Raw genomic sequence first — 27747 nt, 5'->3', positions numbered from 1 at the left:
GAAACGGCGTTTACACGCAAAGTGGGTGGGGTGAGAGGTGGATGGCTAAATATATAAATCAATAAAGCAAATGAAATCACAAGAAAATCAGATCCCTATAACAATATAGTACTACTTTTACTACAAAACTGGGACCTTCAAGTTCACGTTAATGTCGGTCGATCGGTTCAAAAGCATTATTGACTGCGAAATTACGCACATACAAGCCTACAAGTTTATCACAGATGTAAATTTGACGTGGCATATGTCAAGATTGGGTTGTCTAGGTTTTCACGGAAACCATCATGAAATCATGTGCCTACATCTTATGCACCATTGAAACTACGTTCATTAGTAATCACTAATCATTAGTATTAAATTATTATAGACTAGTAAAAGATGTAGCTTTGATCAAAAAAAAAAGTAAAAAATGTAGCTACGGATTTTTGTTGGTAGATTATTTTATTGAAGATATGTTAGTAGCATATACCATTTCCTATGAAAACAATATTTTTAAATTACAAAGTTATTATGTTCAGAAAATACTACAGTTTACGCCTGGCTACATATAATTCAGTCTTTCATAATTGGTATAAATGCTTTATTGTTTCAGTCACCTACAAATATTTTCAAATTTTAAATGATAGACACTTTTATTTTACTGTTATTCATGTGCACCTACATCATACATGTAAAAGGAATAAAGAACAACAGTATTCAAGAAAAGGGCCCCTAAAGTCCAAAAATGATGGGCCCAAATTTGGGTTGTAACGCATGACAACTACTCATGGACAAGTACACGTGAATACCATTTTCTTCCATACGTATGCAAACTAAATTATTTTTCCGCAAAAAGTATTCTTAACTTATTAGTACTTTCTTAGAGCCGTTTGATGAAAAAAAAACTTATTACTTTCTTAGACATTTTAATAAATATTTTTTTCGGAGAGAAAAATTAATAATAACCACCAAAATTATGTATTTCTCCTTTTAGATATATATTTTTGTTCATTTTCAAAATTAATGGATTTTGGATCTATCGACATAGACATGGCAATTCAGACAAACAATATAGTTTTGGAGCTTTTGTAATTAAAACACAACATTTAAAATCGAAAATACAGTATTAAACTATTCACCATACAATCTCCGGAGTCCGGATCCAACCAAACACCATTGCTTTTTATTAGAATATTAACAAAAACGGCTAGAGGGGGGAAAAGAGACTAGATTTAGAGAGAGATAATGGTTGTAATGATGATGATGAAGCTGGCAATTTCTGAGATTTTAAATGGTACTTCCTCGGTTCTCTCAAAAGTAACATGTCTTAGATTTTTTAACTTGTTCAACGAAAATAAATTTTCTATATGTCTAAAATAGTTTTTTATATTTTTAAAAAACATTAAATAAAAATATTTGAATTGATTAAATTTCATTAGTGAAAAGTTATTGGAAATTATATAATAAAATAAAAGAAAAATTAAATTATAAATATTTATTAATTTTTTAGTAAACGTGAACATTTTATAAAATCTTACTTTCAGAAATAGAGAGAGTATTTATTCCGTTTTATAATTTTCCAAAAGTATTAAATATAGCAACTGCTTCGAGATTTTCCTTATTTTCGTGTAATGATAACTCTTGTGGCCGACGCATAATATTTGGTCGAACAAAAGCACAACATTCTGGACCGTAATGATCCATAGATAATACTCCCACCTTCTCACAAATATATACTTTATACTATTTTTACGCATATTAAAAAAATACATTAAATTACTATAATAAATATATCATTTTCTGCAATTTTTAATTTTTAATATATTTTAACTAATACTCCATTAGTTTTATAATAAGTGGTATTCTAATTTTTTTTCTTGTTACACAAAAAATATCACTTTACCTTTTCAATGCAAATTATACTTAATTTTCAGCTGAAAATTAATTTTAAACTGCATTGATTTTATAAATAATTTTATTTATCTCAAATACTATTGGTCAGAAAGATGTAATTGATAACAATTTACATATATTTCCACTACTTTCTTAGTCTGTGTGAAAAATGTCAAAGTGACACTTATTCAGAAACGGATAGAGTAATAATTTAATAAAATCAATTAATTTTTTGAAATGTACAATTTTTTCATAGAAACACACAAAATATCTATATTTGTGAAATATTTTTTTTTCTAAAACATCTATCTTTTTAAAACGGAGGAAGTACTACTAATCTATGTTACATGAAAACTTGGTTAAATGCCCTTTTCACGTTTTGGAAACATTTCCAAATCGAAAACTCTTGGAAACTCACAGAAACACATTGGAAATCCGGTTCTTAATGAAAACCTGCGTTTCTATTTTAGAAACTCGTAGTTCTGTTTTGGAAATGCTTAAAAAATTCTTTGTTTTATTTTAGAACAAATTTTATAAACAATTAATAAATATAAGGATTAGTTTGTTATTTTGATAAGTTAAGAAACTTACTTAATGTTATTCCCATTTAGTTAAACTTAAAATCGTGTAAAAAATCACGCTAAGGAGGAAGTTAAAATATTTAAATACTGGATTTTATTATTTTGATTTTTAATATGATTTTGATATTTAATAGTGACTTATTTTATTTTCATATGATTAAATATAGTGACTATTTGTTTATTTGTATTCTAAGATATACTAAATATAGTAAAAATAAATGCAAATATTAATATATATTTACATATATATTTATAGACTTTTCTACGACGTTTCCAAAACAAAAAAAAAAACAAAAATCATGTTTTTACATTTTTAAACGTTTCCGTTTCCGTTTCCGTTTCCATCCAACCTGGCTACTAATAATGTTTTCCTATGGACACCATTTACTATGTACGTAGCACAGAAGATCAAAACACTGGAAGATGATAATGTTGTCCTTATTTAAAAAAAAAAATGATGCGTAAGTCTTAAAAATGCAATATCGCCAAATTAGAACCCACTAAACCTTTTTTCTTATATAGAAATTTAAGGCGTCGGATACTTATGTTTACAGAAGTCGTGCATTTTTGAATATTCGATGGACCCGTTTCAATCTTCAAATTATTAAATATATAGTTGGATTTTAAGGGGTGAAATTATCATGGGAAAACTAACCTACGAAGTTCAAAGACTTGATCGTCTTGGGATAACTATTCAAACTTTCATGTTTTCACAGAAGTAATTTTGCAAGGAAGAAAAAACATCCATGGAAGAGATGGTCGAAGAAAACTAAGCATTCTGTTTCGAGGTTTTTTTTTTATAATATATACATACCGTTTAAAATATTTTTGCATATACAAATCGACCATTGTGGTTTTTGGCTAATGAAAATGTAATTTGTTAAAAGTAATTAACATGTTTTTATTCTCTTACTTTATAAGTATGTAAATCTTCATGTTGCTTTAACTTATATATATGGTAAGTTCGTGAATTATATCTGAACATGTCAGAAAACATTGCAAACTGCAAACACTACACATTTGTCTATAACTTTGACTTTATAATTTCAAACATTAATTTGATGTTGGATCTCGAAATTTTTTTTTTTCAACACAAGGATCTCGAACTTGAACATCCATATTCCATACATTCACTAAATATATTCAAAGAGAACAGATCTTGAAAACAAAATGTTTGGCAAAACAGAAGCTAAAACTTTCAAAGTTACAATTAAAGGAGGAGTTCTCTTCGTCAAAAGACAATCCATGAGCTTTGAAAGATACGTGAACCCAAATTGCTTAACAAAATAATTCACACAAAAATAAAAGTTCAATTTTAGTATTCAATTTTTCAATGTATGCCGAGTCAAGTCTAGTTAGTTTTTTTTCTTGTTTAAACACAGTTAGGTTCCTAGTTTTAAACATGGTAAAATAATCCTGAGAGTGAAAGGAGTCTCCTTTTTGTTTTGTCTCTATCTGTCTCCAAATTTGAGTTTTTATCGAGAGTAACACACACGTCTCCTCCCTTTCCTTCGGCGATTTGCTACCTTCCATCTCTCTCTCTCTCTCTCCTTCCTCACTCTCCGGCTTTATCAAATCTCTTTCCTCGGAGACACCGGATCCAAATCGACCAGACTCTTAAACTTATAACCCATCATGAGGATTCTTCTGCAGTTTCTCCTTTAAACTGATTCATAGCTCTCTCCAGGTAAAAAAGATTTAATTTTTTCATCTGGGTTTCATCTTCTCAACGTAAAGCTCCCGTCATTGTCTTTAGTCAGATTCGTCTGTGTTAAAAGTCTTTAGCTTTACGCAGTTTGGCCACCAAGTGTTCGTTGAAATTCCTCAGAGAGAGATGAAGGATTTTCCTTCTTGCTTCGGTGAAAACGGCGTCCAAGTCGCGGACTCGTCGTCTTCAAACTCCGGCAAAAACGCTCAGAATCTCGTCGCTTGCGTCTACCAGTGCCGTATCCGAGGAAGGAGCTGCTTGATCACTGTGACATGGGCCAAGAGTCTGATGGGCCAGAGTGTTACCGTTGGCGTTGATGACTCTTGTAACAACCAGAGTCTCTGTAAAGTCGAGATTAAGCCCTGGCTGTTCACCAAACGCAAAGGGTCCAAAAGCCTAGAGGCGTATTCTTGTAAGATCGATGTTTTTTGGGATCTATCGTCAGCGAAGTTCGGATCAGGGCCTGAAGCGTTGGGAGGGTTCTATGTGAGTGTTGTTGTGGACAAAGAGATGGTTCTGCTTCTTGGCGATATGAGAAAAGAAGCTTTCAAGAAGACAAACGCTTCACCTTCGTCGTCTCTAGGCGCGGTGTTCATCGCCAAGAAAGAGCATGTCTTTGGTAAGAGATCGTTTGCTACAAAAGCTCAGCTTTGCGCTGATGGGAAAATCCATGATGTTGTGATTGAGTGTGACACGAGTGTGACTGATCCTTGTCTCGTTGTTCGTGTGGATGGGAAGACGCTGTTGCAGGTGAAGCGGCTTAAGTGGAAGTTTCGTGGCAACGATACGATAGTTGTGAATAGAATGGCTGTGGAAGTTTTATGGGATGTTCATAGTTGGCTCTTTGGGATGCCTTCGGTGGGGAACGCAGTGTTTATGTTCAGGACTTGTCAATCTTCTTCGGAGAAGAGCTTGTCTTTCTCACAGGATATTATGGCAACTACAACGAACTCCAAGTCTCAAAGTTTTGTTTTTTCGTTGATTCTGTATGCTTGGAAGAACGAGTAGAGAAAGAGAGTTTTTTTTTACTGGGTACTAACAAAAAACCTTAAAAGCGTTTGTTGATTCCTTATCGACATTTGTTATTTTAATAGCATATGATTAATGAGTTGATTTCTGCAAATATAATATTCATTACACAATGCTGGAACCAGATCAGTCTTGAAGAATGCCATATCTGACTGACTATCTGTGTACCTTGCAGAGTTTCTTCACGTTGATCATTTGCTGTTTCTTTGTTAGCTTATTTCGCCTGCTCTTTGATTTGTAGCTTGTTAATAATTATGCTTAGGACTTCTGCTTACCTTCTTTCTTATAACAGATTGCCTCATAGAGAATTGTATGAAGATTCCTAAATTGTGAATGAGTAAGCCAGATGTTTCTTAGCTTTCACATGGAGAGAGAGAGAGAGAGAGACTCCAAGTTCAGAGTTCAAACAAACTCAGAAATCCTAAGTTCTTTGAACATTGCACAACAAAAAGCTTTAGTGTTAGCTTTAGCTTTAGCTATTTTAAAACATGAATTACTTGAATATGATAGTAAGACTTGTTTAAACTTTTCTTTTTTCATTTTTCGTTCTTGAAAAAATATTGGACCATATAATCAGTTATGATGTAAGCCATGAATTGCCATTTGTAGAAAATCACAGGAAAATCATGTCTTCTTCATAGAGATTCTACTAATAAAGAACTTCAAAAGATTTTGTATTGTCAGTGTCACAGAGAACTTTATGTAGAGAGCAAGCAAGCAAGCAGCATTTAATATGTCAAATTCAAACTGCACTCTGTTTAGCAGAGAATCTCTGCAACTGCCTGCCGTTTAATGTCCTCTTGTCCTTTTTTGGTCAGCAGCAGAAGAAGTTCCATGAAAAGAGTCAAAAGTGAGAGGAAGAGTGTCTATATTGATTACTGCAACATTCTTTTGTGACATCATCACATGTTTAAACATGCCATGTGGTCCCCACCCCTCTCTAGATATACGGGCTTAACAATAAAAGCCCTTTAATTAAATTGGCCCAAGCCCATAGACCATATAATAATATGACCGACCCTAAGACTAGTGCGTGTCTATAAATACAACACGACCCCTCTCCTCCCAATCTATTCTTCAGAATCACCCTCAAGGTTTGTCTTACTTGGAGAAATCAGACATAGAACAAGATGGATGCAGTTTGGTCGACATAGAGATCGGACAATTAAAGACAAAAAGAGACTTCATGTCTTGTTCTTTTACCCTTTAGAGAAGAATGATTACTGCGATGCCCCCAGAAGAATCAGGAAGAAGTAGTTACTTGCCCCGCAAGCGACATCTCGAAAACCCTTCCGAAGAACAGAGCAAAAGATCGAGACTTTACCAAAACGCAAACGTTATCCCTCACGGTTGGCTAGATTGTCCACGTTTCGGCCACGAGATCGGTCCCATCATCCCATCAAAAGTCCCTCTCAGCGAATCTTACAACGACCACCTCCCTCCCGACAAACGATACACTTTTAAACAGCTGCTAACCAACAACAAAAGGAACAAGCTCGGTCTAGTGATCGATCTCACCAACACAACTCGTTACTACAACCCTAGCACAGAGCTGCTAAGAAGGGAAGGGATCGAGTACGTTAAGATTCGTTGCAGCGGTCGTGACTCTGTCCCTGATAACGTCTCCGTGAACACATTCGTCCACGAGGTGAATCAGTTTGAGAGACGTAACTTCTCGAAAAAGTCTGTTCTCGTTCACTGTACGCATGGTCATAACCGCACAGGGTTCATGGTTGTTCATTACCTTATGAGGTCTAGTACCTTGATGAGCGTTACTCAGGCTCTTAAAACGTTTTACGATGCTCGTCCCCCAGGAATCTATAAATCGGATTACATCGACGCTCTTTACAGTTTCTATCACGAAACAAAGCCCGAGAGTGCTGTTTGCCCACAAACTCCCGAGTGGAAGCGGTCTGAAGAAAACGAGTCTTTATCTGTATCATTATCACCGTGTGTCCCTTTAGTGATCAAGAAGATGTCAAACGACGACGTTTTGGGGGACGAGATACCTTACGGTCAAGAGAAGTGTTACCAGGAGTTTTGCTACGAGATGCTGAATATTAAGATAGAAGGAAGATCTTCGTCTCTGCAGTTTCCCGGCTCGCATCCTGTGTCTTTAGACAGGGAAGGGTTCCAACTCTTGAGGCGGAGGTACTACTACGCCACGTGGAAGGCGGACGGGACGCGTTACATGATGCTATTGACTAGAGAAGGGTGTTACTTAATAGACAGAAAGTTTAGATTCAGAAGGGTACAGATGCGGTTCCCTTGCAAGCCTCACGAGGCTAAAGTGCATGACTACACTCTGCTCGATGGAGAGATGGTTGTAGATAACTTCCTTGACGGACAAGGAAAGCCTCGCCAGGCGAGGAGGTACCTCGTCTACGACATGGTAGCAGTCAACGGCGAATCACTCGCTGACCGTCCTTTCAGTGAGAGATGGAGTGTTATCGATAGAGAAGTGATCAGACCACGTAACGACGAGAAGAAAGTTACAAAAGGTTACAGATACGAGATGGAGCCTTTCGGCGTACGTATAAAAGCCTTTTGCCTACTATCTTCCGTGGAGAAGAAGGTGTTCAACGAGCTGATACCTTCGCTCTCTCACGACTCCGACGGGATCATACTCCAAGGCTGGGACGAGCCTTACGTCTACCAGAGGAACCAAGCCTTGCTCAAGTGGAAGTTTCTAGACACCATCGACTTTTTGTTCGAGGTGGGGAGGGACGGGCGTTACATGCTGTTCTTGTGTGAAAACGGGAGGAACAAGCTTATGGAGGGGCATACGGTTGAGTTTAGAGGCGACGGTTGGGAGGAACCGGGGAGGTATAGTGGGAAGCTTTTGGAGTGTTTTTGGGATAAGGAGGATAAGGTTTGGGTGCCTATGAGGGTTAGAGTTGATAAGTCTCAGCCGAATGGTATGGGAACGTTCCGTGGGGTGATGAAATCTATTAATGATGGTATAACTAAGGAGGTTTTGTTGAAGGAGATTAAAGAAATTGTTAGGCTTCCTATGTACGTTGAGCGTATTCGTGTAGATACTCTAGCTGCGGAACGGCGTAGGCATGGGAACCGCAGGGGGTGATGAATGAAGTTTTCGTATGCTATAGGAATATTGTTAAACTATTGTAATCTACCGTCCAAAAGTAACATTACACATTCTTGTTTTGGTTCTCTATTATTTGGATATTTGAAAACAAATAAAATATGAGCCAGTATCGTAGCGTCTTGCGTTATGTAGGGAAAAGTGTTTGCGTGGTATCAAAGTTTGGAGGAAAGAAAAGGTCATCTCATTTCTAAATACTAATTAGGATAAGTAAGCACACACAGTTCAAGATATTTGTGAAGAAGCTCAATTGCCTTTGGATATAGCCACCCTCGTGATCTGCATGAGACATTTAAAGTTGTACTTACAAAACTTTACACTTAAAAGCAACCTAGATGAGCTTACTTGGTGAAGCGGATTATCTTCCAAAAAGTTTGAATATATATGCTTATTCAGCCTCTCCCCATAGGTCTCTTGGATTCAAGCAGCAACGCCTGTAGGCTCCCTGAGATTCACTGCCCATTATGTGTCTTAGCCATCAAATCTAATTGCATAAACTAGTAAGAACACAACTGGTTTAGTATAATCTAAGTAAATGATGAGCATAAAATGGTCTTTTCATCAATTTTAGTTCGGTTTACTTGTGGATTGGTTCAACTTTCTGGCATAAACATTTATGAAAACTGATCTACTATCACCTTCAGGCCAGAAAGTAAGTTCTTGCGCTTCAAATCTTCTTGTTTGTTGTGAACAATAGGGGAAATCGTGTGTGTTTATCATTCAATCAAAGTGTTCTCTTATATAGGGATTACAAGGAATATATAAATGGAAAGAGTACAAATCCTTATCCTAAAAGAAATAGGAAATCTACTTAAAGATAAACATGAAGAGAAAAGGAAATCATCCTATACTATAGACGGTCTAATCTTTAGCTGCCTCTCTCTCATTCTTGGTCGCGGTCTTGGACTTGGGCCTGGACGCGGTCCGTTCTTCCTTGATATGGTTACTAGCAATCCACATTGTTCATAAGACTCCCTCTTGGATCCTATAACCATATGGGCTCGTATCATGCACGATGTTGCCTCGTTAAAACCTCTCTAGGAAAACCAAAAACCCAAGGTGGGAAAAATGGAAACCATAGACAGGAAAAAGAGTACAACGCATGACACTCCCCATGATGAAGGCATCACTGAAGATCCTTCAGCGGGCGCATCCCTATCTGATGAACCAGCTTCCTGAATGTTGAGGTTGGCAGAGACTTGGTGAAGAGGTCGGCTGAGTTGTCACTGGATCGAACTTGAACTACTTGAACCTCGTTAGCCTTCTGCAAGTCGTGGGTGAAGAAGAACTTGGGCAGGATGTGCTTTGTCCTGTCTCCCTTGATGTATCCTTCCTTGAGCTGAGCAATGCACACTGCATTGTCCTCGTAGATGATCATTGGCTCCTCCTTCTCTTGTCCCACGGCCAGACCACTCTCTCTTAAGACATGGCCGGTCATGTTCCTCAACCAGACAAGCTCACGGCTTGTTTCATACATGGCTATGATCTCGGCGTGATTAGATGATGTGGCCACTAAGGATTGCTTTGTTGAACGCCAGCATATTGCGGCTCCACTATGTGTGAACACATATCCTGTTTGAGATCTAGCCTGGTGTGGGTCAGATAAGTACCCAACATCTGCATATCCGACCATGTTCTCTTCTGGCCGGTTGGTGTAAAACAAACCGAGATCCTTTGTTCCTTGCAGATACCTGAACAGATGTTTCACTCCGTTCCAGTGCCTTAAGGTCGGACATGAACCAAATCTAGATAGTAAGCTCACGGCAAAGCTTATGTCTGGTCTAGTATGACTAGCCAAGTACATTAAGGCCCCAATGGCACTTAGATAAGGCACCTCCGATCCGAGTGCTCCCTCGTTCGGTTTCTTAGGTCCGTATGGATCCTTCTCAAGGTCTAAGGACCTCACGATCATTGGACACGACAAGGGATGAGCCTTGTCCATATTAAATTGCTTGAGTATCTTTTCTGTATAAGTTTCTTGGTGCACAAGGATGCCATTCTCTTTATACTCAAACTGTAATCCCAAACAGAACTTAGTTTTCCCTAAGTCTTTCATCTCGAATTCTTTCTTTAGACATTCAACGGTTTGGGAAATCTCTCCAGGGGTTCCTATTATATTCAGGTCGTCCCCATAAACTGACATTATAACATAGCCCTTGCTGTCGAATTTCTTTATGAATATACATGGACTTATTGGATCATTCTTATAACCTTCTTTCATTAGGTACTCGGATAATCTATTGTACCACATTCGACCTGATTGCTTTAAACCATATAAGGCTTTATTTAACTTAATGCAATGTTGTTCTCGAGAACCTTTCTTATCTTTGAGCTCAATACCCTCTGGAACTCTCATATGTATTTCATTATCCAGTGGTCCGTATAAGTATGCAGTTACTACATCCATTAGGCGTAAATCAATGTTTTCTTTCACGGCCAGACTGATTAGATATCTTAATGTAGTTGCATCCACCACAGGGGAGTAAATCTCCTCATAGTCTATTCCTGGTCTTTGTGAGAATCCTTGTGCTACAAGCCGTGCTTTGTATCTCACTACTTCTCCTTTCTCATTTCTCTTCCTTACAAAGACCCATTTGTATCCCACTGGTTTGACATCTCTTGGTGTCAAGATTATAGGGCCAAAAACGCCTCTCTTTCTCAATGATTCTAACTCCACGTTTATAACTTCTTTCCATTTGATCCAATCAGATCTTAGCATGCATTCTTGTATGGACGTGGGTTCTAGATCCTCATCTTTATCCATGATCTCAAGTGCTACCTTGTATGCAAATAAATCATCAACGTTGATATCTTTTCTGTTCCATTGTTTTCCAGACATTACATGGTCTATAGAGATCTCTTGGTTGTCCGGCTCTTGTGCCCCGTGAAGTCCAGCGTCCCGGACCTCACTTTGAGGAACGGCCAGATCATCGGGTGTGGTCGGTACGCTTGGCTCGACCATCCTGGTCGGCTCGACCGGTCCATCTATGTCCTGGACGGTTTCCTTGATGCTCTCGGATCCAGCACCTTTCTTGGATTTCCGAGGCTGTTTGTCTTTGGAACCAATTGGTCTACCACGTTTTAAACGTTGCTTAGACTCTGTAGCCACTTGACATTGTCCATCTTGGACGTCTAATCTTATAGGTGCATTACAAGCCGGGATGTGTGATATTGTTACTCTATTTGGGTCAGCAAATGTATCTGGCAATCTATTAGCTAGCTCTTGAAGATGTATAATCTTTTGGACTGCTAAATCACAATCTTTAGTCCGAGGATCTTGCCAAGATGTTGATGGTCTAAACCATTCCAAATCTTTTGTTATCAACCGGCTGTTATCTCCCCCTAAGGACGGATATGTGGACTCATCAAACTGTGAGTCTTCGTATCTGGCCTTAAACAAATCACCGGTTGTTGGCTCAAGATACTTTATAATGCTTGGGGAATCATATCCTACGTATATTCCCATCCTCCTTTGTGGTCCCATCTTAGTTCTCTGTGGTGGAGCAATTGGAACGTAGACGGCACATCCGAATGTCTTGATGTGGGACACGTCTGGCTCATGACCCGTAAGTAGTTGGGATGGTGAATATCTATGCTCACTAGATGGTCTGATGCGAATCAGTTCCGTTGCATGTAAAACCGCATGTCCCCATGCTGATACCGGAAGTTGAGACTTCATAAGCAATGGCCGGGCTATCAGCTGGATACGTTTAATGAAGGATTCGGTCAAGCCGTTCTGTGTATGGACATGTGCCACGGAGTGTTCTACTCTTACCCCCATGGACATACAATATTCATTAAACGCTTGGGACGTGAACTCACCAGCATTGTCTAGACGTATAGTCTTAAGAGGAAAGTCTGAAAAGTGTGCTCTCAGTCTTATCATCTGAGCAAGCAGCCGTGCAAAAGCTAGGTTCCGAGTGGATAGTAGACACACATGCGACCATCTGGTCGATGCATCAATGAGGACCATGAAGTATTTAAACGTCCCACAAGGTGGGTGTATTGGTCCACATATGTCTCCTTGAATCCTTTCCAGAAAGTTTAAGGTTTCTTTATTAACCTTGGCTGGTGATGGCCTAGTTATGAGTTTCCCTTGTGCACATGCTGCACATGTGAGATTGCGTGGGATCACTCCTTTAAACGTGTGCCCTTGTGAATTCATCATCAATTTTTGCATCATTCCTGTTCCGGGATGGCCAAGCCGGTTATGCCATAAAGTGAATAGCTCGGAGGCATTTGTCTCGATCATACTGATCCTTGCATAGTATAGACCAGTAGACATTGCGGGCATAGTCTCTAGGATCCTTTTATTGCCTTTGGTGATCGAGGTTATATTAAGGAACTCTTTGTTTCCTTCTTCCCATGTTTCAAGGTGGAAACCATTCAATCTTATATCCTTGAAACTCAATAAGCTTCTTCTAGAGCTTGGGGAATACAAGGCGGTTTTGATCTCTAGGTGAGTGCCCTTGGGCATCAACACATAGGCTTGGTCGTGACCTTCAATCAGGCTAGCCTCACCCGCAATGGTATGTACCTTTGCACTTTGCATTGTGAGATTCATGAAGTACCTTTTGTCTCTAAGTATTGTATGACTTGTGCCACTATCCACCACAAGTATACTCATCTCATCATTCATTCTATAAATAAAATTTTCTAAACTTTAGAGACTTCATAAGATCTTTAAAACTCTTATTATTATAAATGTCATTACATAAAATAAAAACACCAAATCAAAGACATAAAGCAATAAGACAATGTGATTCGAAAAACTAGTCCTTGAGACAATCGGATGTCTCGAAATCCATTAGGTCATCTTTGTTATCTTTGTCGGATTCATTGTCAGCATCATATCCATATCCTTTGTCATCATGACCGTTTTCTTGGATCATGTTTGCCTCCGGGTTCTTGTTCTTGAGGCTCTCTTGGTAGAGGTCGCACAAGTGTTTCGGAGTTCTACAATTCTTGGCCCAATGGTTGTCCATCCCGCATATGTGACATACTGACTTGGACGTGTAAGATGGTTTGGATATGCCACCTCGTCCACGGCCGTAACTGCCTCGACCCCGGCCGTAATTGGAACCACGACCACGGTTATTGTGGTTTCATTTTCGGCCGGTTGAGTAGTTGTCTCGGCCGTTCTGATTGTTACGTCCACGCCTCTTGTACCCACCACGGCTATTGCCGTATGGTTTCCTATTGTCTTGGGCGTAGTAGGTCTCTTTGGGATCTTTCTTTTCAACCTCATGGGCTTCGGGTAATGGTGCTGTCCCGGCCGGTCTGGCTCCACTATTCTTCATTAGGAGCTCATTGTTTGCCTCGGCCAAGAGTAGACACGAGATCAGATCAGTATATGTGGCAAAACCTTTTGTTCTATATTGCTCTTGCAACACAGAATTCGACTGATTGAAAGTCGTATAGGTCTTTTCAAGCATCATCATATCGGATACTTCTTCACCACAAAGCCTTAGTATTGAAACTATCTTGAACAAGGCTGAATTGTACTCATCCACCGACTTATAGTCTAAGAATCTTAGGTGCATCCAGTCGTGCCTTGCCTTTGGAAGCAACACCATCTTTTGGTGATCATATCTATGCTTTAAAGCATTCCAAAGATCTAGTGGATTTTCAATTGTCATGTACTGATCTTTAAGACCTTCAATGAGATGATGGCGCATAAAGCTTATGGTCCTGTATCTATTCTTTTCATTCTCATTGTTGTCCTCGGTGATAGTATCACCGAGTCCCTTGGACTTTAGACTGATCCTTGTATCTAGCGCCCACTGTAAGTAATTGTCTCCGGAGAGATTAAGAGCTGCGTAGTCTCTGTTTGCTATTTTCGACATCTGAATCACATTATCATATAAATTTTAGGTTCATAATGTGATCACGTGGCCGCAGAATAATAAGCAAGCTCGGCCACAACACGTCTTACGCATTTATGATATTCAAAACAATACTAATCGACCATGGTGCTATCAATCATGAGCCACACGGCTATATAGGTTTACTAATGCAATCAACCTAAATTCGTGTGATCTATATGCTGGTGAATCAGTTATGAATGCAATACCATGTTCGGATTCATGTAAAGCAATCAAACTTATTCTTACTTTTCTTATAATACCTAGGGTTTTCAATCTTTTAAATTCTATCAACCTTATGTTTAAGGTTTCAAGGCCTTAAGTATTTGTATACTCAGCTAGATTATTTCAAACAATCTAACAATCCTAAACCTCAAATCAAGCAAGAAATCAAACAAGCAAGATCAATCTTAAAATCGGATTCTAGCTTCTTTAGGGTTTAGGGTTTTTCGATTCCTTTCATTAGGGTTTGTCATGTTTCAGTTTTAATCAATCAACATACAATCATATTCTAGTTGGAATAGCATATCTTTCTAGTTTTAAGACTTGTCGATTTTAATCTTGTGGTTTCTTTTACGGTTTCATCGAGAATATAGTTTCCATAATGATGGGTTAGGGTTTATGTTATTTATCTAGGTTCTCAGATTATGTTTATACCTTTGTTTCGTAGAGGTATAGAACCGGACCACCTTTAGAGAGAGAGAGAATCGATCGGATGTTTGCTGCCTCCTATCGGGTCGCGGATGGAACGATCGCGGGCTGAAGGCGTCTCGGCTGCGAGCTGCGCAGAGATCGGGTCGTCTCGGGTCGATCGGGTCGTCTCGGGTCGATCGCGTCTTCGGGTTTGATCGCGAGCTGGACGGTTTTTCTGAGCTGGAACGTGATCTGAGAACGTCTAGGTTTCAAGAGGAATCAATTAAGTTCTTGATTGAACTAAGAACGAGATTAGGGTTTAGGTTTTGAGTCGCCGGTTATAGGCTTTTAGGTTTCGATTTAGGTCTCAGGGATTTTAGGGACTATCGTGCTGATAACGTGTTGTGAACAATAGGGGAAATCGTGTGTGTTTATCATTCAATCAAAGTGTTCCCTTATATAGGGATTACAAGGAATAGATAAATGGAAAGAGTACAAATCCTTATCGTAAAGGAAATAGGAAATCTACTTAAAGATAAACATGAAGAGAAAAGGAAATCATCCTATACTATAGACGGTCTAATCTTTAGCTGTCTCTCTCTCCTTCTTGGTCGCGGTCTTGGACTTGGGCTTGGACGCGGTCCGTTCTTCCTTGATATGGTTACTAGCAATCCACATTGTTCATAACATTGTTGTCATTCAGAGAACTTCTCTCTGGTAAAGACAACAACTATGTAAGCACTTAAACTGCAATTTATACTTCTTACTTTAACTATGTTGCTCATAAGTCTAATGGAACAAAGATTACAGAGATAACAGAAAGCTGTATGTTTTTAATATCAGTCTTTCTTGGATACAGAGAGGTTAGCTACAAAGAACACAGCCTAAATGTCAAACAATTTCTACCAAATCGTGGAAGAAGAAGCATCATATGCCCTCAACAAGTTTCAAAAAGAACTTAGAACCCTGTTTTTATAAACCTTCCTTATTCTTAACCTTCCTGCTTACTAGTACTAGCCTCCTTGTAGCTCTTAGACAACCATATCGCAGTTTCTCTAGGCGATACCTTTCCCGGACCAAACGGTTTCAGCAACACATTCAGCTCATCATACCTCTCATCTAGAAGCAACCTCGCGCTGAACTCAAGCAATCCCTCAAGCGCCTCAGCGCGTTGTCTATACGAGCTAGGGTCAAATCTCTGTCTCCTCGATGCGCCCGAGGAAGCTCTGCTCGATGCACCAGCAGTGGCATTCTGATCAGACAAATCGCCGCCGCTCTTGGTTTCTCGTTCTGGTTCAAGCGTGAACTTGTCTTTTGTGATTGAGCAGTCTAGCGGTTGCTGCTCCTCTGGAGGAGGCGGGCTGTATGATCCTCTCGAGGAGCCTTTGTTCTTCTTGCGCACGACGGGAGTGAAAGGCATTTCTTCGTATGAAGCTAGTGGGAACTTGATGGTGTCGATTCTTGGAGAGTTTACGGATACGTCTGGTGAGTTTAGGTGATGGAGTATACCGATGTTTGGGGTGTAGAGAGAGTCTCTTGTTCCTTTTGCAGGTTTGTGTGAGACAGGTAAGGACGCTCTACGAATGGTTGCAGCTTGTTTCTGATACATTAGATAGAAAAAATATATAAAAGCACTCTGAACAAGCAATTAGTAAGATAAGGAGGAGTATCTGGACAGATGACTAACCAGACCACCACTCTTAGGCAGGCTTGATCTGTAAGAAACCCCTGAGTTTTTCGAAACAGCGGGTCTACGAACAGTTACTCTACCAGTGTCGTTACCAGACAAATCCACTGGCATGCGGCGGTGCAAATACGTGTGCACTGGTTTAACAGAAGACAGAGAATCTTCCTGGTCAACTATGAGCTTGCTTGGACCAAAGCTTATGCATTTGCCAGAAGAACGCCTTCTCTGCTCAGGAGGATAGCTGCTTCTCCTTGCGGATTCAGATTCTGGTTGCAATGTATCGTGTCCCCTGTAGCTCAGCTTGAGAAGAACCTTTTGAACGTAAGGCTGAAGCAGCGGGTGTCGGAGAAGATCAGAAGCCTACACAGAAGAGAAAATGTTACTTATTCTTCAGGTTTGTACAACAGCTCAAAAGCTTAAAATGAACACAGGATTGTACATACGCTTGGTCTGAGTTCTGGATTCTTCCTGAGCATGCTTTTAACCAGACCTCGACTGGAGAAAGCAGGAACGCAAAAATCATAAAGAAGCTCTAATAGGTTCACGTTAGAAATAAGAATATATATACTTACAAGCCAGTAGAGTATTTCACAGGAAGTGGAGCAACGATCGATCTGTTTATCCTGTTGATCAGCCCTTGCATGTCCTAAAATGTAGAAAGTTGTATGAGTATCAGAATCATTAACATATAAGAACATGATCCTGAAGGTGTGGATGGAGAAGGAATTACAAAGGCTTTGAATGCCGGTTTCAGAGACGTCATCTCATATATACAACATCCTGAACAAAATTGAAAAGAAGTATACACTCAGATTGCTATCTAGAGGAGAAGTTAGTATCTTAGCAATGGATGAGAAAACTTGCCTAGCGACCAAATATCAGACTTTGATCCGTAGGGAATATCAGCAAGTAGCTCAGGACACATGTAGCTTGGCGTTCCTACCACCTACAAATCAATTTCAGAGTCTGAGACCAGAAACAAAACATGGAAGAAGTCTGAGATCTTTCTACTTACTGAAGAAGCAAGGTCATCTGATGTCAAGATCTTTGCAAGTCCGAAATCACCTAGACGTATATCATGATCCTTTGTCAAGAATATGTTTGAACACTGTAATCAAACAAGTAGATTTTATATTAGTAAGTTTCAAACACGGAGATTGTAAATAGTTTGTCTAATGCTCTCGGAACCAGACATCAGAGCCAACCTTGACATCGCGATGGAGAATGTGATTGGCGTGCAAGTATTCAAGAGCCATCAAGAGTTGTACCAGCCACTTGCAGAGTTTCTGAAAACAAAAGGAAGAAGAGAGATTCAGAACTTTCCGTACTAATCTAAAGCTTTTCACATTAAAATCAGATGTGTGTAAAACACCTCTTCAGAGAAGCCTACGCCATTGGCTTTCTTTATTGCTTCGGCCCTGTAGTGGAGAGGAAACAATGTTAACAGAAACTCCGTGAAAGTCAAGAATGGGTAAATTTTTACTGAGAAGGAAACAACAGTTTACATGTCCCCGCCTTTGCAGTAGCCTATAACAATGCACACATAGCATCCCTGAAACACACACACACCAGAGATCCAGTTATATACTTTTACATGTAGTACAAATAAACCTCTAATTAAGTAAAACATAGAGGCTTAGAGAAGGTACCTTTTCAACCCAAGAATCTTTATATTCCACGATAAATGGATTTCGTATCTTTGAGATTAATTCCATCTATAAGAAGATAACAAGGAACTGTTAATCACACAACCATAATCTTTGAATTCCTATAAACCATCAGCACACACTCATATTCCAAGTAAGCTTTCATCTGGCAGTGGTATAGATTGATTAGCTTAATTAACAGTCTAGTAGCACTTTACTGTGTTTCAACTCAATACAGCAAAACAAATATTATTCATAAAGACCACTGGGATAAGAGTTTGCCTCCCAAAACACATTTGAGAGTAGAATTAACCTCTTGGTGAGCAGATCTTCTTGTTCTACCAGTCTGTCGAGCCAACCGGATTTTCTTCAAAACATACCTTCAAACATCAAAAACAACAGAAAATCAAATTGCAGACAACATAACTATTAGGTGAAAACATGGAAGAACTAAAGTCTCGTTTCAGTTCCATTTCTTACAGTTTCTTCTCATGCTTATGCCTCACGAGAAGAGCTGACCCAAAGGACCCTTTCCCAATCTGCTCAAGAACCTCGTAATGCTCCATTGTGAAAAAAGCTCCTTAACAAAAACTATCTTCCTGTATACAATCTGAAGATAAACAGAAACAGCAATGATGAGACTAATGATGAGTTAATCTCAACTCTCAAATCGTGGTTGTTGTGAGCAAACACTAACCGTACATTTCCGGACACATATAAAGGGAAGAAAAGTAGGTTCAAAAAGGTGATAGAAAAAAATTTAGTAAGCCAATAAAGTGAAGTCTGCACGAATCTTCCCATTTTTTTCGTGAAAAATCGCCTGCCGACCCACCAACCAAAAACTTAAATAAAAAGTCAAATCGCCACACGAAAATGAGGATTTAGAGCTTAGAAAAGAAAGGTACTCCCACATCATGAAAACTGACTCCTTTACATAGAAAATCTTCAATTGATTTTTTTTGTCTTGTTAAAAGCTCAAATCTTTTTTTTTTTTTTGGGGGGGTCAAAATTAAAGCTTAAATCTTTTATTGCAATAATTGGTCCTAATCGGTTCTAGTCTACTCTCCACATTAGTAATAACGAAAAAGACTAATCAAGTGTCTATGATGCTGATTTAACACCACGGAAACAACATAAAGGAAGAGTCTTTGAGTTCGAAACTGAGAGAGCAGAGAGCTTAAGAGAGAGGAGCAAACCTAAAAAAAAGCAGCGTCGGTGAGAGATTGAAGGAATGTGCATTTGTTTCCAGAGGAGAAGCTACAAAACGGCACCGTTGCGGAGGAAGAAGTGACTGTGGGGAGGAAAAGTCATCGGAAGCTGCTTCGCCATGAGACCTGCTTCTCTCTCTCTCTCTCTCTCGGAGTGAGGAAAACGACAGACTTACCGTGAGAGACGTATATCGACTTTATTTTATTTCTTTGTATAAATAAATAAATATCCTGACGCTTTCTATTTAATAATATAAAGACTATTAATTGTTTTAATATTACGACGGAAATTATTTTTTTTGTGTAGCGTTTTTCTTAAATTATTGGTCTATTTATAATTTTTAAATGTGAACAGTAGTTAGTAGCATCCTCTACTGAAGAGAATATGAAAACTTTTTTTAAAAAATCGTTCGATATTACAAAACTACAATTCATTTACGCCTAGTAGTATAAGGAGTATAATAAAGCATAATACAGTTATGTTTACAGTTATGTAGATTTAAATCTAATTTTATGGTGATCAAATATTTTTTTTAAATTATTCATTTATAATTAAAAATACTGATGATTAAATTTAAATGTTTAAACCATTCATTTGCAATAACGACATACTTATGATTTTAAAATATGAAACCTAGCTAGAATATACAGTAATTCTTTTGGCAAGAATCATCACTCACATTTTGGTATATTACTTAGCGTCATGTATATATAACTTAGTTTAGGTGGATCATTTAGCAATTATATATAGTATAGTTTAGATGAATCGTATAATATCAAAATTTTATGATGTTTTGGACATATCCGAAAATGTTTCTGATGGATGAGGACATGCGAACCATATGTTTTTCGAATGCCAAACCTGCTCGCATAACCTTCTATAAGAAACGTTTGCCAATAAGTGAACTGATACCTCCAAGAAGTCCAGCAGATCTATTCTTCCGTCATGATTTGGATTTGATATCTTAGCCTTGTCCTTGCAATTCACGGGATACCTTAAATGACAAAGTATATTCGGTAAACTAATTAAAGATTAAGCTTATTTAGATGATATGTTTTATGTTCTTGTATAATTTCATTGATCTTACTTCTAAACAGTATACTGTGACTCACTTAATGTGTCATTGTTAGAAAGACAAAAATACAAAATAAATGACCGTTTTGAGATTCACATGTCTATAACCTATAGCACAGACGATAATAAAGTAGGTGATAATATTCAAGTATTGCAGATTCGTGCAACCTGGCTCTCAAACTGATATACTAATCTGAGTAATGTATTTTCTACAAGTTTCCAAAATCTCCATCACCTTTAAAGCAAAATAATTTCTCATTTGGTTAAGACATTATGTATTCTCGTCTCAATTAAAATATTAACATTTCTTTCCAATTTTTTCTAAAACAGAACTTAGATATTGATACATTGCAAAAAAAAAAAATTCTCATGACCCATGTAGCTCAGTCGCTGCTCATTCTCTGTGTAGTGTGAATTGCATTTTAAGATAGATTTTGTATTGTAAAATTACTAAGAAAAATACATTTTTTTATTCATGTTGAAAAAAGCTTTTTACTCCTACTTGGTTAAATGTCAAAATATAAAATTTTATAAGAAAAACTAGTTAGCATTTCGTGTGTGGGTGTGGGAATGTATAATATATATCTTTCCACTATAATAAGCCAATGACAAATTATATGCATGTGGAAGAGTTATAACATTTGGTGAAATATCAGAAAATAATCAAAGATATATGGATGATGTTTCTTGTTTTATCAATGTGATGTGATGTTAATTATGCAGGTCTCGATATTTTTTAGCAGATGACAATAATAATAAAAACAAGGTCGTCGTCTCAGGATAATATACTTCTCGTCGGCCATGCATTATAAGAATAATTGTTTTTTTTCAAAACTTTGTTAGTTGTGTGAATTTCGTGTTGTTGAATATGAAACATACGACTTTGATTCAAACCTAATAGGATATTTCTAATTTTCTATATATAACTAATATCTTTAACAGCAACAGTGCAGTCTCTATCATTGAGCTTCGAGGTTCCTAACAGGTACTATTCTATAAAAGAACAACTGATCACAGCGACACAGGTAAGTAATACAGTGTGTGAAAAAAAAAAACGTAAGTGAGGAAATTGAGTAAACTTTCCATGTAAAATTCACGAAAAAGTACTGTTTTCTTACAACATTTGTTTTCTTACAACATTTCTTATTCAAAAAAAAACTTATCTTATCACTCAGAATTAGAATTTGACCAGTGGTTTATCCATGTTCAGCTGAATTTCAATGTTTGTCGGTGCACGTGTGCGGTCCAACCAAGATGGTGAATATACGTTTCCATTTTCACTCATGCGTCAAAACAGTAAATGATACTGTTCATAAATATTTATTTAATTTTTCATGATAACCAAAAATGAAGTTTCTGAAGGAAGAAAAAAGAAAGCAATAAAGAGAATTAAACTGATAATAAATATATATAGTTTTGAGGTTTATTAGAACGCAAGATCAAAGCCTGAAAATTGTTCATTGCTTTTTTCGCTGGCACCATCTACATGCATGGCTGTAGGAATATCAGAATCTCCGGATCCAACCCGGTTTTCCTCGGGTCGGGTTTCTAGCTCTTCGACTGACGTGTCGGCTGTGACGGTGGTGGTGGTCCCTGTGGAGGGTTGGCTGTACAAAGCTGTAAGTTGGTGAAAATAAGGACAAGTCCTTGAGCCAAGTGGCCTCTTCTTGTTAACATCTTTTGTCTTTCTAAAATACTTGTTGATGTTTTCCCATTTCTCTTTGCATCTCTTGGCACTTCTCTTGTACCCAACCTCCAACATTTTCTTGGATATTCTTTCCCACAGAGGAACAGCTTTTGTGGATGGTGATGGTGATGATGATGATAACGGGATGTCATCTTTACGATGATGATCATCATTCATGCTACTCATACTGCGTCTGATGTTGATAAGAGCCAATACCTCATCCCTAGGCCATCTCTTGCCAATATCACCCTGTCCATCACCTTTTGGAGGTTTTGGGTTTTTGGTTTTGGTTTTTAGGGTTTTAGGTGAAGTGGGTTCAAGTGAAGGGTTTTGTGGAGTTAGGGTTTGAAGGGATGATGAAGTTTGACACTTTCTGCTGCGTTGGGGTTTTGATAGAACTAAGGAAGATGAGTCTTGAGAAGGGTTTGGACTTTGAACCTTATTATTTCCATCATCATGGTTATTATGGTCTGTAAACTTGGATATGAACTTGATGATGCTGGTGTTTCTATCACTAGCCATAGCTTGTTCTTGTGCTCTAATCTCCAATTCTTTGTTAAGCCTCTCCATCTCTTGCTTCTTCCAAACTTCCTCTCTAGATATTTTTTCTTCTTCCTTTTTCACCATATCCTCAAGAAGCTTCTTGTGCATCTCCTCTTGTTGGGCTATCACGTTACTTACAAGACCCTCACAAAACCCTTTCAACACACCATACCTCTCCTTTTTTTTCTTCCTCTTCCTCTTCTTATTGTCCCTCATGATCATCATCAAGCTTGCTGATGATGATGACTTCGCATCCTCTTCCACGTTCCCCACTTTTCCAACATTATCAATAGAGTTCATTTTATCCCTCATTGATGATTCATCTACTTGACCCTGATCCTGATGATCTGTTTTGTCCTCCAACAAGTCTTGTCCCGTTTCCTCAACGTTTCCTTTTCCGTCTAACGAACTGTTCCTCTTGTTTTGGTTATCCCCAACTTCAGATGAGACGACATGCTCACCACCAGCATGACCATGATGATAAAACTCATCAACCTCACTAAATAGCCTATAATTCCCCTTGTTGTAATTACTCATGTGATGAGCATTAGTGTTGTTGTTACTATTGAAATATCTTCTCTCTTCTTCTTCGAATTTCTCTTTGCATTCTTGTGGACTCCTCTTAAACCCAACTTCTGCCAACTTTCTACAGCCATCATAATTTCATAAACAACATAGCACCATTAATTATGCGAATATACATGCACGTATACCATAAAATATACAAGTATATAATCATCAGAATTTTTCCTATATACATATACATATATGTCTCCATTAGTTTCATCATTCAATTTATTAAAAATGGAAATAAAATTTAACGAAATTGCCATTTGTGTATCAACAATGTACGTATTAATTAATGACCAATCATTTGTTAACATCAAAATTAAATTTCCCAAAAGTGTTTATTAGAAAGAAACGAGATCTAGTCTATCAAATTATAATTGAGCGCAGATTTTGGAACTTCCGTCAAACTAATGTGAATATATACACACAAAGAGACTGATGCTCATGTCCATATATATGTGTACATAGAAATATATAAACATTTGTTGATGCATATATTAGAAGTATATTCATATGTGTGTGTGTGTGTAATTTTGTATTACCTAGAGGTATGCTCCCATGTGAATTCAGGGAACCAATTCTCCACCGTAGATCTGAACCTAAGAAGGGCAAGGACTTCATCACTACACCATGGATGATGGTGATGGTGACTATGGTTATCGCCATCGTGATCTGTATGGCCCATCCACTCAGAAGTAGCACCACTATCTTTGATGTCATGGTGATGATGATGATGGTGATGGTGAATGATCTTAGGGCCATCAAGGTTCAACATATGGGCTTGGTGATTAGTGTTAAAAGAAGCGAATGAGACAGGAAAAGGCAGTGATCTTTCTGCTGCGGGTTGATGCGGAGGAAGCGGAGGAGGTGGCTGTGGCGATGCTATGAACCGGTGGATCTGCTCCGGTACTCCACCGTCAAACATTTTTTTATCCTGCTTCTTCTTCTTTTGTTTCACTTAGCTATATTCACATCGAAATGTCTCTTTTCTCTCTCCAGTTTGGTCTCTCTTTTTATATTGTCATTTTATTAATTTTGAGGGATATAAAATGAATTTTAGAAAAAATATCTGAGGTAATTAGTATTAGGCCACTAATGAATGATTATTGTTTCCTAATATCCTAACGATGGATTGTTTTTTCTGTGGTTTTAGTCTATATATTATTATCAAGCTCAATATAGAAGAGAGTTCCTCGAACAAATTACAACATTTGACATAAAAGTTATAGTAAATTACAAAGAAGATAATGCTTTCTTGTTTTTGTTCTATCAACTTTATACAGAATATTGGATCCATTCTCAAATTATTCGGAATATAGTTGAGAAATAAAACAATTGACTTCCAAGATATTTTTGAATTGCGCGGTCCAGTTATTTTTCTGACGAAAAAGTTTAGATTCTACTATAGATGAAAATTTAATGTCTACAAATTTGTTCTCTCGTTATATCAAAAATATATATAGTAGCTCTAAAAATATATGTGTGTTCTTACCGTTCCATATTATATTATATCTAGCAATAATTAAATAACAAGACTATAATATAAAAATATATATATTCAATTTACAAAATGGCAAAGACCAATAAAATATCAATAAAAAACAAACATCACCTCTCTCTCATTTATCACTGACATTTTGTCCAGCTACAATAAAACGAAGGGACGAATCATTTAGCCCATGCTATAGCCACTTCTTATGCTCGAACAAATTAAATGAAACCTAAGCAATAGGAGGAAAACTTTTATAATTTGAAAACTATATATATGTAAAGCTGATATTTTTTTTTGTAAACGAAATGTAAAGCTGATTTTTCAAATTCATATTTTGTTGCTTTTGCTATAGATTCGTAGGAAAAGCTTAGCAAGAGATTCATACTCACAATTATGAAAGCATTAATTTATATGTTGATGTTATCAAAATAAAAAATTAAGATGGACCGACAACCAATTACAAAGTTTTCTTAGACATATTATGCATTGATGATCGTATATTCAAAACCTAAATGCTATTGTATATAGTCGAGAACAACCAATGTTTTTTTGTTGTTGTTTTTTTTTTTTTTTTTTTTTTGATAATCCAGGGGTTCCCCACTTACGTGGGTCATTTCTCTGGGTCCGGTTAGGCAGCGGTCCACTTCATCCGGGAAGGCTTTACCTGGGCTAGAGACAAGGCCCAACACCTAGTACCGCATTTGGTGACAGAATGGGCAATTCGCCTCCGCCTGGCGTCGAACCCGTAAGCATGTTTTTTTGTTATTCCATGTCAGTAAACAATAACTTAAGCTAAATCTTCTTAAGAACTTTAAACAAAATTCCCAAAATGATACTATGTCAAAATAAAGTGATGTAGAATGCATGTTAGTCATGAAAAAAAACTGTATTTATTCTATGATCACGCATCCTTATATTCTTCAAATCGAAATCACCTTTAACAAGCAATATAATATTGATATTTCTAAGAGAATTATAGTCACAATTATAAATAAACCTCGTCAACATAAGATTAGGAGTCCCATTTTTTTTTCCAAAGAAAAATACATTATATTCATTTCATACTTTTGATTCAACATACCTTCACAGGCGTAGCACAAGCAATATCTCTCAGAAGCATATTTGTAGTGAATGGCGAAAAAACAAATTCAGCTTATATGTGAAATAATGAGCATTGACATGTCTAAGAGCGTTGTCAATATTTTCTACCATTATTGCTTTTACGAGGTAGTATTGTTGAGTTGAGATCCTAAAAAATTAACACAAACTTCAATTTTTTTTTCCTTACATTATATATAACTTACTAAAAATTAGATATTGAGCTAAATGGATAAACTTTGTCGATGATGTATGTATCTTGGCGGTTGTCAATGGTGAGTGGTAAATTAAGGTGAGACCAGAAAAATAATTAAAATAACTCGACTAAACTTGTTTATTAAGTTTGCATTTCTATGTAGTTTTAGTTTGATTGTTTTGTGAAAATTTTCCAGTTAAATTGAATGTAAATTTGGTAGCTGGTACAAGTTTAATCCATGTTACAGCTACATCTTATGATCAAATAAATTAAATGAAACTAGGAGGAATTTTTTTAAATTTTGAATACTATATATTTAAAGTAAAAGCATTTAAATTATTTATATAAAGCTGTTTTCAAATTTAAACCATGTGATAAAATTGGCATGGGATTTATACTAAACTTAAGAAAGCATATAAGTTATATGTTGTTGTATAAAATCGAAATAATAAATTAAAAACGACAAACAACTAATTACAAAGTTCTTCTTAGACATTATTATAAATTGATAATCGTATTCAAAACCTAAATGTTATATATAGTTTATAGTAGAAAACAACCAATGTTTTTTCTTGTTATGTTAGCAATCAATATCTTAAGCTTTTTTTTTTGAGAGAACTTAAGAGCATGATTAACGGGGGTTCTTAGGGTGAAGTTCTTAGCGGAATATAAAAAATCGTCTCTTAACTTTTAACCAAAAAAACTAAAAACCGGTTTTTAAATAAGATCTTCCATTAGTCATGCTCTAAGTGATTTTTTCATAAACTCTTTCAACAAGAATCCATCGATTTATTAAATGATGATATTTATACTTTCTAAATTAAGTGATGTAGAATGCATGCTTGTTATAAAAAATAAATATATACTTTATAATCATCCATCATAAAGGAATAGCTCATTCGTTGTACTTGTAGCTTATAAGAAGAGTAAGTTAGTAAATGAAACTAAATTTCTGCGTTAGATATTTAGAGAATTGCTTAATTTAAAATAAACAAAAATACTATAACATGTAGTACCAAATATTTGAAATGTGTAAATTGATTCTTCTTGTGCTCATTAAATTCCATAAAAATCTAGAGAATACTAAATTTTTCGTTTTATTTATATGGGAAATAATTTGTGATGGTCTTATTCTTACATCAATTGTTCTTGTTTTTATTATGATACTTTATACTTTATAAAAAAACTTGGAAAAAATAAAATAATAGAATTTTTGGAGGTGCCTTATAGAATCCTATGCAGAAGCAGAAGCAGATGCAGATGATAGTGTAATAAACGGCAAGCGGGAATGGCAGGGCACGTGAATACATGCAGGAACTGGGTCCTCTTTATTTAATACTATTTCTTTATTTATGTCCCCATTTGTCTTCTAGGTTATATTCATCTGCTTCTCAGGTCCACCTATTTATGTTGCACCTCTCTTCTCTTGTCGCTATTGTGACTGTCATCACTTTTCCATTGGATCATGGAAAACTACTAGGACGAGATACGTGCAAATCCTTGCTTTCGTCTCTTTTTTTTCTTCTTCCTAACGTAGGTTTTACTGGTAATCTACTTTTCAAATACGTCACTTTATCTGCATTTTCATGAATCCTTTTTCTCTTTTCTTTGTATACTAGTAAAAGTTACACTGGTTTGGGATAACTATTCACAAGATGTAGACATGAACGTAAATATAGGTTGACAAATTAAGTACGAATGAAGGTGATGTAACAATAAGAAGAGCTCAATCACGATCTCATAGATCGCGGT

General features: G+C 37.0%; 4 protein-coding genes across 5 annotated transcripts; 2 read left to right on the top strand and 2 right to left on the bottom strand.

Annotated features, from left to right (window-relative positions):
- The first annotated feature begins 3882 nt into the window (after positions 1 to 3882).
- Positions 3883 to 5284, top strand: LOC106382221. Of its 2 annotated transcripts, none has more exons than XM_048761892.1 (2): positions 3883 to 4140; positions 4249 to 5284. In XM_048761892.1, the coding sequence occupies exon 2, from the start codon at positions 4288 to 4290 to the stop codon at positions 5167 to 5169; it is 882 nt and encodes a 293-aa protein (XP_048617849.1). In that variant the 5' UTR covers positions 3883 to 4140; positions 4249 to 4287; the 3' UTR covers positions 5170 to 5284. The 2 variants fall into 2 exon arrangements, with proteins under 2 accessions (XP_048617849.1, XP_048617850.1); XM_048761893.1 differs by having other exon boundaries at positions 3889 to 4140; positions 4239 to 5284.
- Positions 5285 to 6278: 994 nt separating this feature from the next.
- Positions 6279 to 8356, top strand: LOC106352159 (mRNA-capping enzyme). Its single transcript, XM_013791829.3, has one exon. The coding sequence runs from the start codon at positions 6407 to 6409 to the stop codon at positions 8273 to 8275; it is 1869 nt and encodes a 622-aa protein (XP_013647283.2). The 5' UTR covers positions 6279 to 6406; the 3' UTR covers positions 8276 to 8356.
- Positions 8357 to 15528: 7172 nt separating this feature from the next.
- On the bottom strand, positions 15529 to 19558 carry LOC125589600 (serine/threonine-protein kinase Nek3-like). Its single transcript, XM_048761891.1, has 14 exons — positions 19323 to 19558; positions 18607 to 18736; positions 18440 to 18506; positions 18130 to 18195; positions 17986 to 18032; positions 17853 to 17898; positions 17686 to 17766; positions 17496 to 17588; positions 17345 to 17426; positions 17211 to 17260; positions 17053 to 17126; positions 16924 to 16975; positions 16481 to 16840; positions 15529 to 16393 (listed from the first exon to the last, which is right to left on the bottom strand). The coding sequence occupies exons 2-14, from the start codon at positions 18690 to 18692 to the stop codon at positions 15785 to 15787; spliced, it is 1713 nt and encodes a 570-aa protein (XP_048617848.1). The 5' UTR covers positions 18693 to 18736; positions 19323 to 19558; the 3' UTR covers positions 15529 to 15784.
- A 2152-nt stretch (positions 19559 to 21710) lies between these two features.
- On the bottom strand, positions 21711 to 24289 carry LOC106348639 (trihelix transcription factor GTL2). Its single transcript, XM_013788405.3, has 2 exons — positions 23752 to 24289; positions 21711 to 23285 (listed from the first exon to the last, which is right to left on the bottom strand). The coding sequence occupies exons 1-2, from the start codon at positions 24132 to 24134 to the stop codon at positions 21836 to 21838; spliced, it is 1833 nt and encodes a 610-aa protein (XP_013643859.2). The 5' UTR covers positions 24135 to 24289; the 3' UTR covers positions 21711 to 21835.
- Positions 24290 to 27747: the final 3458 nt, after the last annotated feature.

The sequence above is a fragment of the Brassica napus genome, chromosome C7 (assembly GCF_020379485.1).
Source record: "Brassica napus cultivar Da-Ae chromosome C7, Da-Ae, whole genome shotgun sequence".
NCBI lineage: Eukaryota > Viridiplantae > Streptophyta > Magnoliopsida > Brassicales > Brassicaceae > Brassica > Brassica napus.
The sequence above is the reverse complement of the archived record's forward strand: the minus strand, read 5'-3'. Positions and strand labels throughout refer to the sequence as shown.

What these genes read in the sequence shown, in the direction of transcription:
- LOC106382221 (XM_048761892.1), top strand. Translation starts at nt 4,288, where the DNA reads ATGAAGGATTTTCCTTCTTGCTTCGGTGAAAACGGCGTCCAAGTCGCG.
- LOC106352159 (XM_013791829.3), top strand. Translation starts at nt 6,407, where the DNA reads ATGATTACTGCGATGCCCCCAGAAGAATCAGGAAGAAGTAGTTACTTG.
- LOC125589600 (XM_048761891.1), bottom strand. Translation starts at nt 18,692, where the DNA reads ATGGAGCATTACGAGGTTCTTGAGCAGATTGGGAAAGGGTCCTTTGGG. An exon ending in TTCTCCATCGCGATGTCAAG is followed by an intron (nt 17,589 to 17,685) that starts GTTGGCTCTGAT and finishes GTTTGATTACAG; the next exon opens with TGTTCAAACATATTCTTGAC. An exon ending in ATCCAGAACTCAGACCAAGC is followed by an intron (nt 16,841 to 16,923) that starts GTATGTACAATC and finishes TCTTCTGTGTAG; the next exon opens with GCTTCTGATCTTCTCCGACA.
- LOC106348639 (XM_013788405.3), bottom strand. Translation starts at nt 24,134, where the DNA reads ATGTTTGACGGTGGAGTACCGGAGCAGATCCACCGGTTCATAGCATCG. An exon ending in ACATGGGAGCATACCTCTAG is followed by an intron (nt 23,286 to 23,751) that starts GTAATACAAAAT and finishes TGATGGCTGTAG; the next exon opens with AAAGTTGGCAGAAGTTGGGT.